General features: G+C 29.6%; 2 protein-coding genes across 2 annotated transcripts; one reads left to right on the top strand and one right to left on the bottom strand.

Moving 5' to 3' along the window:
* Positions 1-2,797: 2,797 nt before the first annotated feature.
* Positions 2,798-3,372, top strand: LOC148239509 (small lysine-rich protein 1). Its single transcript, XM_088196754.1, has 2 exons — positions 2,798-2,827; positions 3,064-3,372. The coding sequence occupies exon 2, from the start codon at positions 3,072-3,074 to the stop codon at positions 3,357-3,359; it is 288 nt and encodes a 95-aa protein (XP_088052880.1). The 5' UTR covers positions 2,798-2,827; positions 3,064-3,071; the 3' UTR covers positions 3,360-3,372.
* Positions 3,373-3,846: 474 nt separating this feature from the next.
* On the bottom strand, positions 3,847-13,135 carry LOC148239508 (putative 2-oxoadipate dehydrogenase complex component E1 homolog). The gene is made up of 20 exons (XM_088189359.1): positions 12,908-13,135; positions 10,525-10,648; positions 10,282-10,450; positions 9,932-10,151; positions 9,692-9,853; positions 8,487-8,560; positions 8,050-8,163; positions 7,866-7,979; positions 7,692-7,799; positions 7,470-7,627; positions 6,629-6,764; positions 6,432-6,563; positions 5,923-6,025; positions 5,655-5,812; positions 5,434-5,590; positions 5,018-5,220; positions 4,824-4,944; positions 4,563-4,751; positions 4,406-4,491; positions 3,847-4,033 (listed from the first exon to the last, which is right to left on the bottom strand). Exons 1-20 carry the CDS (start codon positions 13,128-13,130, stop codon positions 3,926-3,928), a joined length of 2,859 nt encoding a protein of 952 aa, XP_088045485.1. The 5' UTR covers positions 13,131-13,135; the 3' UTR covers positions 3,847-3,925.
* Between the last annotated feature and the right edge of the window lie 959 nt (positions 13,136-14,094).

The raw sequence follows: 14,094 nt of genomic DNA, 5'->3' as shown, positions 1-14,094 counted from the left end.
ATCCTTAAAAATGCTCGGTTTTATCTTGAGAAATGCGCGTTACTTCAGGAATACTTTAGTATTGCGCACTCTTTATGATACTCTAGTCCGCAGCATACTAGAAACTAGCTCCATCATTTGGATCCCAGGCGTAATGAATCAATGTAATGAATTGAAGCTGGAAAAAGTACAACGTGAATTTCTTCGATATTTATACTTGAAGGAATACGGGTATTATCCGTTCTTGTTTCCCAGTGCTTTTATTTTGGGAGCCCTGGGATACGTTTCTTTGTCGACTCGCAGAAGTGTTTATGTAATTAAACACTTCTGGAAATTGCTCAAGGGCATCGTAGACAATCCTTCAGTGCTCGAGCAGCTTCAAATGTGGGCTCCTGAAGGTGGTTATAGTTCTCGGTCGCGTCCACTATTCTTGCCTGTAAAGTCTAGAACTGGAGCACTTGCCAACTCTTCTCTGGCCAAGGCTATTCATCTGCTCAATTCTGTCCATAGAAATATTGACATTTTCTCTTGCACATATGGAGTTTTGGTTCAGTTCGTATGGGACAATGCACACCTGTTGAGGTGATTTGTGTCTGTTGTTTTGTCTTGTTTATATTTGTATGTATTATGACGTATTTGTACTTTTGACTATCGTGACGCATTGGGTTTGCCTGTCAGGTCACGATGGTTATAATTTTAATAAATAAATAAATATTTTATTTACAAACTACAACTTAAATTTATAAAATATCTTGTAAGTATTTCATAAAAAATAAATTATATGTATATGTTTACATATATTTAGAATAAAGTAGTCTTATTTTTACGTGCAATATTTCTGATGAGCCGTATACGGCTCGAGAGCCGTCCTTTGTTGACTCATGGCTAAAGAAACAAGAAAATGTTTTTTTTTTATGAATCAATTGTGCAATTGTATTATTAATTTTTAATAATATTTGCAACAAATTAAACAATTATATTGTGTCTCTCGTCTGAGAAAAGTAAAATATAAATCACTTTTCTCTATTGAAATAAATTACTAAACAAATTTACTAACCACCTAGAGCGTGCAGTGTCGTCGTCGTCGTCGTTCAGAAAATATTATTATTAGATATCTATAATTTAAACCAATAATTGTAGTTTTAAATAGATTCGAAGATATAGAAAATAAATTATATTTAAAAAAAACTAAGGTCTATGAACTTTGGAGCGGTTCCAAATAATGAAAAGTTGAATATTATATTTAAAAATGTAAGGTTATGAAACATTAACTTAATGTATTATACTGGTTTCCAGTTGCCTTCTTTATAGAACCTTCTATATTTTTAAAAATTAATTAGAATAGATTTTTTATGGTAGACTTGCGATGATTTTGATGAAGTTTTTGCTTTTTTCTATGTATTTAAAATGCTGCATTATAATAACTATTATACAAATATATGTGGATAGACGAATTTAAAAGGTAGTATTCAAGAAAAATTATGTAATAAATTCAAGCCATTGTTTATAATTTTGGGTTTTCAAATACTTATAGTGATTATATGGCTTACTTGTGAGGAACATTGAAATGAGAGTAAGTGGTAGATTTCCATTTTTTTTATGTAGATGGAGTAATGGAAAAATGTTTTATGTATATCTCTAACATAAGTTATTGGAGAGATTACTTCTAAAGATAATACTGTTTCATTTTTTTTAAGTGATATTTTAATAAAAATATTATGATAATAAACTACTTTGTAGTATTTTTGATGACATTTTTTCCATACAAATATAAGTTGGCATCAAAAAATTAATACTCCAAAACTATTTACAGTTACCAAATTAGACCAATCGTGGGCGTAGTATATATGCTGCGTGGCGATAGATTCCAAAGATTGCGTTTCTTCCTGTTATATCTGATTCATTTTCAATCGCATAATCGATTTTTTGATCATATGTGATGATCCGATATTCAGAAATCTAGAGCGCAGGGCCGGCGCTAGAAATATCGTACACATTGCGCAACTTTCGCTGTCTTGTACGAAATTATTCATATGTAATTTATTTATATCGCTAGATGCAATCTGACCATATGAGGCGTTGTCACTACATTGACGCGATGGTCATATATAGTAATGCAAGTACATCATGATTGATTAATATATTAATTTTCAATAATAATTCTTTAATACTACCTAGTAGTAGGTACGTTCATATATTGGTTGCGAAATATTAATAGATCGGATATATACACTTACATATTTTGGTATTGTATTTTTCATTTCAGAATTCTGATTTCTTACTCCTGGGTATTCCAAGTAATTCCTAATAAAAATAACAAAATTTATTATAAATAAAATATTTCAATAGATGTTTAATTTTTTAAATTTATGGTCCAAAAACTTTGAATTAGTTAAATATATACTGTTTCTAACTATCTATCAAAAAAATAAAATTTAAAATGATTTTTCTGTGCAAAATTTTTTTTTTAAATTCATTGGCTAATAATGAAAATAGTTAAATAATTAAGTATAAAAAACAATATATGCTGGCAATCGATAATGACTGAAATATAAAATATACATACATAACAAAAAATTGTAGAAAATCTTTTTTATTAAAAAAATTATGAAACATTTTTGGTACAAAAAAAAAAATCAAAAAATATATGTTATGTACTTACTATTAATCGATTGACTCATACTAAATATATAACGAATTTAATAATGAATCAATACTTAGAGAAATCTGTGATAGGTACAAAAATGTTGAATCAATATTTCATCGTTACATAGCAACGGAACTGTTTCAAGATCAGTTTTGTCTAGGAAACGATACAGTCAACATTATAAATTTAAGCCCGTAAGATGTAAGCACGATAGTACAATTCTAATAAAAAAGACAAGAAAGCTCATTTAATAATATCTAAATTAATATTTTTATCCATGTAGTATAATATTGTATATAAATAAAATAAAGTAATTTGTATAGTTGTTTCTCTTAACAGTATATAGTACTAGATATATTCTTTAAAAACACATTATAAATCAGTGATACTGAAATTAAATTGTAGAATGCTTATTTGACACTAATTTGTTTGATTAGGTCGCTGGATGATGAACGGTAAGAAGAAAAAGAAGAACTCCATTCCAAATGCAGCCCCTGCAGCACCAGCTGGAGCAGCAGCTGCAGCTGGCGGTGAGAAAAAGAAGGCCAAGAAGACAACGGGCAAGACCAAGAGGGGAGGAAAGTCCAAGAACAGATGTAATGTTGATATTTTCACCGAAGCAGCCATGGAAAATGCTTATTATGTGTGTCATAATGTTCAAGATGTTTTAAAGATCAGAGGCTTCCCGTGGCCTGACGCACAGAAAAAGAAGAAGAAGGGAAAGAAGAAATAAGGATTTTATTGATGTACTAATATGTAACAAATTCATGTGATAAATATAAATGAATAGATTGGAATATAATTGGAAATCATTTCACTGTAACCTACCATTTAATGAACACACCCAACTGTTCATGGATCATTGCTCAGTAACTATGTATTTTTTTCTGTTTTAGAAGCAATCTGGTAACAGTTCAACAATTCTTGCAAAATAAGCTTTAGTTGTCTGGCTTCGAATATAAAGGAAACAATTTTTTTGTATCTACGAGCTCGAAATATTTAAAATTGACGATTCATAAAGTCTTTCTGATTTGTAAATATTTTCCGTGACAGTAAATAAGTCACAAGAACAGTCGTTAAAGGTAAAAGCTTCTTTTGTATTAAATTTCATGTCAGTCTCACTATTAGAACAACCAAAACATCTGTATTTAACAAATGACTATGTCATTTCCCAGTTAAGAGTTAGTTTATAAATAGATTTAATAAAATATGTCAATATATAAATATCATCATTTATTAGAAAAAATAAGATATCTGCATTAATATAAAAATAAAATAATTTAACAATATTATATATTGTTATTTGACTTTGAATGGAGCTTCTATGACTTGTGTAGCTTCTTGTCGGTGCAGTATTCCGGCACCGACGGCTGGACATGCTGCTACTTCACGTCCACAATATATTAACTAAAATTAAAGAAATCGTCATAAAATTAAATATATTTATATTAATAAATTATAAAATAAACAATACAGTAGAGTGGTACAAAATAAGTTTTTGATTCCGTCTTCAAACTACATTCTTTCAATAGAAAATTAATAAAATTTTATGACACGTACTAAAAACGTTTATTGAAACGTCTTAGGAATCATAAAAGTTTGTATCGATGTAATACAGTTTGCAAAAAAGTCGAAAGCCAAAAATATCATGGTTTCAATTAATCTCTGATACTCCGCAACAACATCTTAGAGACTTACAAATTATTTAACTATTTGCAATGAACTTTTATTCCACTCCACTATACTAGTAAACATAATTTTAGTCGAATATAATGTTACCCTTCTTCCAGTGAGATTTTCAAATCTAGGCTTTACAAAAGTCCATGCTCCCATGTTCCGATGCTCTTCTTGACTCCATATGAATGCTAAAAATATATATACATATAAATCACAATTATTCAATATGATAAAACAGTTAAAATTTAATTTTACAAACTTTTAGCATATTTATATTTATCCAGTTCTTTTTGAATATCAACTAAAGGAAAAGGACATAAAGATTCCAATCTTATTATGGCTACGTCCTTTATTTGGCTTTCGATTCTTTCTTTATCAAGAGCATAGTAATGCTTTCCGCTAACAAAGATTACTTTCTTGACTTTGGAAGCTTCAGCTTTATGATCACCTATTCAGAATATTATGTATTAATTTAATATGATTTAAAAAATATTTTACAGTAATTAAGATTATGTTTTACCAATCACAGGTAAGAAATGCGTTCCGGGCGCTAAATCTTTCATTGTAGATGTGGCATCAGAGAGTCTTAACAAAGTTTTAGGCGAGATTATAACTAGAGGTTTTCTGTAGTTTCTTACGATCTATGAAGTTAATGTCATAAATTCATATATATGAAATAATTAATATATAGTTAATGTAAATAAAGAAACATACTTGTCTTCTTAAAAGATGAAAGTATTGTGAAGGCATTGTTGGATTAGCTATTTGCATGTTTACATCATCTCCATCAGGTATGTGCTCTTTACTATCAGTTTGTTGTAAAAATCTTTCCATTCTGCTCGATGAATGTTCAGCACCAGCTCCATCGTATCCGTGTGGTAAGAGAATGACTAAACCGTTACTCTTCATCCATTTGGCTATAAACAAATAAACATGAGTTTTATTAAGATGTTGAAACATCGTTGAATAAAACTAAAATTATTATTGTATTATTGTAGTTAAAGGACATTTGTACTATTTTTTCACACATGATCCTGGAGTGCAATTAAGCAGATTTTAAAATGATTTAAAGTAGGGTCCTTAAAATTTAATTTGTCTAGGTCAAAAAAATGTGTAATATATATACATACTTTCACCGGATGTTATGTAAGTGTCGATTACAATTTGAGCTCCATTGAAGAAGTCTCCAAACTGCGACTCCCAAATGTATAAGTTGTTAGGATGATCGATTGCCATTCCGTATTCATAACCTAAAACTGCTTCCTCAGATAAAATACTGTTTGCTACCTAAAATTCATCATGTTTTATTCTGCATCCATATTATTATGTTATAATAATAAAAACAATATACTTCTAAGAATCCTTTTTGATCAGGTACAATTTCATTCAGTGGAACGAACATATCATTTGTCTCTTGATCTACTAGCATCACATGCCGGTTTGAGAACGTTCCTCTGCCTACATCTTCACCGCTTAATCTAACATTGTGACCTTTCAGCAACAGTGATCCTGCAATTCTTAACGCAAGTCAATTTTTATAATAACGATAATAAAACCTCAAGCAAAATAATCAGGCAATAAACTGGTTCATTTAAGAAAAAGAACAAACATATCCTCACCGAATGCTAAAGCTTCGGCAGTCGCCCAGTCTAAATTTGCACTGTTGTTAATCTTTGATAATCTTGAATTTATGTGATTTTTCAGAATATGAGGATGAATTTTCTGTAAATAAATAATTGAATCATGTATTGTATCTGCTGAAGTCAGATGCAAAGAAAATATTTATTTTTTTAATGAGTAAAAGTATAAAATTAGTCTTGGCTGTTGATTGTTTGGTTAATATCTACTACGGATTTGACTTTGGTTAAAAAATAACTTTGACGAGAAAATTCTGGACATTTCGCTTCCACTTCTTAGTTTAGTTCTATAAAAAATTTAATTATAAGCAGCTGTGTGATCTGGCTGTTAATCAATTTATTATATACTAAATTAATTATGATAATGTAAGAGTGAAAATCTGATGAGATTCTTTATAATTTTAATCTCAAATCTTTTTTCTTATCGAAACACTCAATGTGTCATCGTAAATTATGTTATCTAAAGTCATGTAATATTATTATTTACTTACAAAATCTGATGGATAGTTTACTGATTTGGTACCGATTAATTTCAATTGATTTTCTTCTACACCAGTATCCCAAACTTCGACTGCGCTCGGAGCTTGCGTTATCTTTGACCAATGTCCTTGAAAATATGATTGCTAAAACATAATGCACATGTTACATAAACATATAAAACTTACATATGTGACAAAATAATACATACATCTGGTTCAAATTTATCTAAGTTCTTCAATTCAGTACCAAGCCAAGCCATGTGAGTATCGACAACTTTGGTGATATCTTGATTAGTCCAAACACCATCGTTAACTAACTTTTCAGCGTATAAATCAGGTACAGATCTGTAAAAAATAAGCAATATTTGAATTACATAAAACCTTGAGATGCACACATTCAACGACGTAAACATATTGTAAGGTCAATTATTATCTGCTGTATTTTATTTTAATTTATTTATGTGATTTCTGATGTCAGTGCCAAGATTGGTATGAAAGCGATTTCAGCCAACAGGTATTTCTTTGGTTTGTAGAGACACTTCAAAAGTACCAGTATATCCAGAAGAACTAAACACGTCTTAATTAAGGATTCTTTAAAAGGCTTAAAATTTGGCACCATGAGTCTGACATCATCAAGTATATTAAAATACAACGTCTCAGGTGGGTCGAACATATTTTCTGCATGGACGATATGGAAGCCGCGATTGACATTCTATAAACCTTAGGATAAGACGAGCAACGGTAGACAGGGATTGAATTGGCAAGACGGAATACAAATGCGCTATGTGGTTCAAGATAGAGCAAGGTGAAAAATAATCTTGGATGAAACCATGGCCCACACCAAGCCCTAGTGCTATTTTATTATCATGATGATTGTAATGATAATAAAAAAAGGATAATACAAAACCTGGAATCACTGTAAGAGCAAAACTCATTTTCATTTTAATCTCAAAATATTATTTTCTGCCACCGATCAAAAAATGGTCATCTATCATTTCACCAAACCCTTACAAATAAGCTTCTTATATAGTATATAAAAACATTACTCACTTGCGATTATTGATTATGTTATAAAGCAACGGATTTGTAAAAGTTGGATCGTCCATTTCGTTATGACCCCATCTTCTAAAGCAGTTGAAATCTATAAAAACATCTTTTCTGAACTTCCTCTGATATTCAAATGCAACTCTAGTTGCTCTTACAACTTCCTGAGCAAGCAATAATATATAAATAAATAAAATATTATATAAATATACAATATAATATGCATACTTCTGGATAATCTCCATTCACATGGATAACCGGTGCATTAATGCTTTTAGCTAAATCTGAGCAATATCGACTAGATCTCCCTCTTTCTCCGGGAGTGGTAAAGCCAATCTAAAAATATAGTTAATAAATTATTTATTTATTAATAAATAACTGTTATTTAATATGTAATAGTACCTGATTATTGACAATCATATGAATAGTGCCACCGATATCAAAGTTAGGCGTTTGTGCTAACATCAAACATTCTTGATTGACTCCTTGACCCGTAAATGCAGCGTCACCGTGCAACTGTAAGATAACAAATATTTCATAAGATAACCACAATTGTTAATATTGACTGATAAAAAATAAATATTACTTGAATGTTGAGAATCTTATCGCCAAGCTTTGAATTTGGATCTTCAGAATAGTCTCCCTCTTTGATTTGTTGTTGTTTCGAGCGAGTTTTTCCCATTGATATTGGATTGACTATCTGTAAAACATTGATACATATTTAGGAATTGGAGACTTTCCTATAATTTCAATGGTTAATAATGATGAATATAAATTGTTTCCAATTAGAGCAAAATCAGAAGCATTTAAAAATTAGTTAAATAGGAAATAAGTGACATAATCTATTATTTCAACCAGTGATATAAACATTTATTTTGCAACGAATACATTTTATACTTATTATAGTGACATAGTTATATTAGCATTTTAACTATTGAGTTCATAGATATATTAATTGGCTGAGCCGTGAACGTCCAAAGCCAGAGACTGTTATGTACCGAGTTGTATGAAATATATACTAACCTCAAGATGTGATGGATTATTGAGCATTGATAAACGAAAGCTGTGTCCTTCATCATCGACAACAATAGAAACACCTATTGAACACAAATACGTTTAATTATTCTCCTATAAAATATCACATAATTTTTAACTTAGTTATATATACAATAAAATGGAATTTTTTAAGAACGTAAAATAATAACAGAAAATTGCTGGCATCAGTGAGTTTCATCGAGACCCATCAATTTATAACAGTGATATAAAGTTTTTAAAACGTTATGCTGTGATTTTCTAGATAAATGAAACGTTTTTTGAAAGTATATCATTTATTTTTGAAAGTATATCAAACGTTTTTTGAAAGTATATCATTTACCTAATTAAGTTCTTTACCCTTTGATTGCTGAAAACTGATATATTAGCTTATGCTATTTTATTGAGAATTGCTGGATCATTGAAGTAAGGTATTTGCTTTAATAGTCAATCATTTTTCTTCCAAATACATATATATTTATTAATTTGCTGTAAATCTTTCATTGCAATATAACAAGCACTAGCCCAATGTGTTATAATGGGGTAAACACGGTCAACACCCGTAACTAAGTAGTAAGTCATTGACTGAAATCAAAGTCTGTAAATCAGTGACATATATTTTATTAACTATAAGCTATTATTACATCTATCAATTAATATATGTCACTATGTACGACCTAGTTCGATTTTATTTGAATTATTTATCACGATATTTATCTGTAAGATTAAAAAAATCTAGGAAAACCTAATCTGTGGTGATAAATCAGAACAATAATTATGTAATAATCACTATTTCCGATCTTCTAGACACAATATATATATGGAAAAATAATAGGGTCTATATGTGATACGAATATGGGTAATTCAGGTATTAGTCATCGACTTATACCATTGGTTTATAGTGCTGGTATTTATAATTATGAAATATATTTATATAGTAATCCCAAATGGCTAAGAAAGCAAAAAGTTAAATTCTCTCAAAGCACAGCACAAATTAACCCTTAATTAAAATTGGTAGCATAATTGTGTTGCTGAGAATTTTGGAATCATTAACAGTAAACACGGTCAGTCACATGTGATTCACATATTTAAGGACGATATCATGAGAATTAATAAAATACAAAGAGTTTTCTCAAAGAAAGAGGATAGTTAATAATTTAACAAAAAACAATAGCTAGTATTATTATAAAACTTACTATAATGATTTGGAATATCACACATGGCTTTGGTGTTCGCTGGAAACTCAGGCATTCCTCGATACTTCATGAATATCTTAGCCGGTGGACATTGCAAAAGACTGGTCAATAAGTTAAGTTTACCACGATGTGGCATTCCCAATACTATTGAGTCCAATCTTTCTGAAATTATATACAATAACAATTAAAAATGGTTTTCTGTAATACAAAGACAGATGTGTATAATAGTGCAAGCATTACCTTTATTAGTCAATTTGAAGAGATCAACGAAGAATGCCATCATTCCTTCAGCACCTTCGCCTCCATAGCGTTTCACACTAGGGAACTTGACTGCTAAGAAGTTGTCCCAAGCTTGTGCCTTAAGTAATTCAGTTCCAATCTTGATTCGTTCTTCGTTTGATATATTTTCATGGTGCGCATTCTCGAACCGTTCAGCAAACCATTCCCGCTCTTGTTCACTCTAAATTTTTGTATTAAAAATTAGATTAATAGAACTATCTATTTTTAGGTGTCTCATGCTGAATGCATCGATGTATTTAATAATACATTTCGATACAATTTTGATCTGTTTAAATAAAGTGTATACTAACGTCAAGATAGTTGAACTCCGCCGATAGAGGTCCACAGTAAATGTTGTTTAAAATTGAGATGACCTCGTCTAAATTGCCACTGGAGTGGGGCCCATTCAATATGCCTTTCAAGTTATAAACATCCGAGTTTGATAAGCCAAATCTAGACGGGTGGAGTTCTGGTAGAGGTCTGGAAGAAATGGTTTAATTATGGATTGTATTGAAATCAGATACTTCTAATATAAAGAACTTAATATATCTTACCCATAGTTTTTACGAAGATCCACAGGGTTGACTTTGGATGTTTTATGTGCTAATTCTCGGTAGGCAGTTACAAATCGGAATAAGTTACAATGCTTTTGCCTTGACGATAAGATTTCTTCAGTTACTAGAAAAAAAGTAATATGAGACATTGAAGTTAGCTAGCAATGAAATAATAGTTTATTAATGTGTGTATGTGGATGCTTTTTCATGCATGGTGGAAAAGATCCGGTATTATGAAGTACTTTTAAGTAACCACCTCACTATTACAATACTATTTTAATATATAGGATTAGATTATTACTTTTAAAATTTAATCATCTATTATGAATCAATTTTATTTTACATATAGAATAGGTTAATGCTAGTAATTTTATATACTATACATTGATTTTTACTTAGAAGAAGTTAAGTATATAATTTTATCAATAGAAAATTAAAAATGAAAGATGTTTGTGAAGATGCTAGTTGGACTGTGAATTTTGAACTGTGTTTATGTAAATATTTGTTCATTGTTATTTTTTTGTGTAACCTTATGTTTTTCAATCTTGATGTATAAATTATACAAAATATATAAGTTTAGATTAGGTTAAGTTTAAATATTTGATTAATTAATTGAACAAGATATAAATTAGCCATAAAATTATAAAAAAAATCTACATAATTACTGTATTATTTGTACACGCTTGGGCACGCACGCTGAGTATTTTAAAACTGTGAAGATAAAAGTTACGTATACAATATCATTGAATGCAATGTAACATACCGTTGCTAAAAATTTTAAATTCTTTTCATAAAAAAATAGTAGTTTTTGTTAAATTAAACATTAAAAATATTGTATCAATTATTTAACTATATTTTTATATTTTATTATAAAATAAATATATGCTTATCCAATATTTATTTTTTGATAATAGAAAAATCATCAATTTCTGGTTCTGAAACTTTTATTTTTATAAAAAAATAACGCTTAACGTTTTTTGTTACAAAGATAAGATATCAGATTATTATGTAAAATAACACATAAATGCGCAAAATTTGTGTGCATTAAATTTTTATGTGTGTTGCTTAACGAGAGATTAGAATAACATTGAAGTTAAAGCGTCAACATTTAATATTATATTTATAACATTATCATAATAAATGTGAAGATGTATTAAAGAATAAAATTTAATTTTGGATATTTTTTATTACTATTTAAAGTTATAGAGAACTGGCATCAAGCAATTAAAAAGAATGGAAAGTTATGATTTAAATAAAAGTTATATTGTTGCAAAATTATACATATAGAAAATTTTAACAACAAAGGTATGTCCAAAAAATACAAACTATTTTAGTCTATTATAAGATTCAAGACACACGCCTAGAAGAAAACTTGCCTAGAAACAAACTTGCCATCTCTTTCTCAATTATGAATAATGGTGAAATGGATAGCTCTCGAACTGACTGTATTAACGCAAATATGGTATATGTTACTATGGGCTACTTTTATCATTTATAAACTACTTCTTTGGCGTAGATATGTGCATTTAAATAAATACTTTGTTCCATAAAACGAATTGTTTTTGCATTTAGGTAAGGTAAATCTTCGGAAAAGGATTCGCCTCAAAGAGTTATTCATGAAGTGTTCATTATTCTGACCCATGTTTAACATTAATGCACAAACAACTTGTTTTATGGAACAATTATTTTATATATTGCTCATTTAAATTGTCTTCTTTTCAAAATTCATTAATGAACACACATTTTTTATTCTAGACAGTGATTAGAAACAACTAGAAAGAAGCAAAAAGAGCAACACACGGATTAATATAGTTATGTTACAAACAATGTAGTAATAAGAGATAAGAACTAAGCTCATTTTTATCTCTCCGGCACGTGTTTAAAACACACATCTATTGTAAAATCAATAGTGACAACTTCGCACATTCTTCCGCATTTCTCCTCAATACAATATGTGCAAATACTGTCCATCATAAATATATTCTTAACTAAAATACATAGGAACACATATTTTATATTCCAGACAATGAATAGAAACTACTCGATATAAGCAAAAAGAGCAACATGACTTATAAAATTCTTTCCTAATATGTTGTGATCATTACAAAAATCTATTCTCTTTACTATTCGATTTTATTACTTGATGTTCTCTATCATAAACTAAACTGAAACCTTAGTTTCAATAGGATATATAAATTATAAGTTTAAATTGCTCGCCTCAAAAACATATTTGTACTGCACTCTTAATTCTATGCAATCTAGACTCAACAAAGTCGTTTGTTTAATGGCAAAAAAGTATAGTGTAATAAATAAAAATAAAATATAATAAAGTTTGACAAACGTTGCATTGACCCCACAAATCCAGACACATTTGATGCCTTACCATTAAAGTCCTCGGCCTGTTTTGGCCTGTGTCCATATATCCCATTGTCACTGTGGTAGAAATTCTTCCCCAAGGACGCAGCCAGGCGTCGTGCGTTCTTAAGAGGCGCGCTGCACAGCTTTATTTTCCTGTGCATGGCGATGCGACCCTGCCCTTCTGGAGCTGGTCCCTGTGGAGGAGAGTGCACTAGCGACCTAGACGGCTCCCAGCGGACTGGGGCCATTACACTCATTCACGGACGCAAATAAACATAACCGGCGGCTCTCAAACGGTGGGAGACATGCGTGACCTTATTTCTTTTATCTATGTACTCACGTTGGATATTGATTTGTTTTGAGTTTAGTGAAGTTAGGTAATCGTTAGGTAAGCCAGGTAGAGTGCAAATGAAAAATCAAGTGAATTTTATTTGCATTTTAATTAAGTACTTTTATTTTATAATTTGTAGTACTTTGATAAGTATATTTTTCATATATAATTTGGTTATACATAAAAAATAAATTAAATTAATAAAAAATATTGTTTCGTGATTAAAGAAAAACACACAATGTGTATCTTCAGATTTTTTAAATCTAAGATTATATAATAGCTAAAAAAATAGTATGAAAAGTCGATAGATGAAATAAAAAATTACTCAAATAAAATTTGGAGAACAATAAAAAACTTAAATAACTGTACTCATAGAAATGACATAATGTATATGGAGACTGTGGCAAATATATATAAAGATTCTGATGTAATATCAGAAAAAATGAATTCATACTACATTGAGAGTATAAAAGAGATTGTGAATTCAATACCTCAGATTAGGAATAATGAAACATTAAATTAAAAATTTAGTGAATTTAAATCAGTATCTTTAGAAGAAATTCACAACATAATTTATAAATTATAAGTGGAGCTAGTATTGATGAATTATCATAAAGAAATATGTACTTTACCGAAATGGATAAATATAAAAAAAATGCGTTAAAATTTAACGAGTAAATTAATTAGCCATAAGATAATAAACGACAAGAAAAAAACAAATTGCATAAAAAATACCGACCCAAAAATCATAAAAAAGCCGCTTTCAGATAAGAAAAAGGGACGTAATAGTGGACAAAATAGTGGATACTGTAATGCCTGAACTACACTCTCAAAGTTGGCTAAGGTTGACCAAGGATGGAGAATATAGTGGGTTACTTCGG

Source organism: Plectrocnemia conspersa, unplaced genomic scaffold (assembly GCF_051122295.1).
Source record: "Plectrocnemia conspersa isolate PC_06_02 unplaced genomic scaffold, ASM5112229v1 ptg000001l, whole genome shotgun sequence".
NCBI lineage: Eukaryota > Metazoa > Arthropoda > Insecta > Trichoptera > Polycentropodidae > Plectrocnemia > Plectrocnemia conspersa.
The sequence above is the reverse complement of the archived record's forward strand: the minus strand, read 5'-3'. Positions and strand labels throughout refer to the sequence as shown.

Coding starts and splice junctions, on each gene's coding strand:
- LOC148239509 (XM_088196754.1), top strand. CDS start 3,072: ATGATGAACGGTAAGAAGAAAAAGAAGAACTCCATTCCAAATGCAGCC.
- LOC148239508 (XM_088189359.1), bottom strand. CDS start 13,130: ATGGCCCCAGTCCGCTGGGAGCCGTCTAGGTCGCTAGTGCACTCTCCT. Junction 10,451..10,524: donor GATCTTCGTAAAAACTATGG/GTAAGATATATT, acceptor CATTTCTTCCAG/ACCTCTACCAGAACTCCACC. Junction 5,221..5,433: donor TTACATAACATCCGGTGAAA/GTATGTATATAT, acceptor ATTTGTTTATAG/CCAAATGGATGAAGAGTAAC.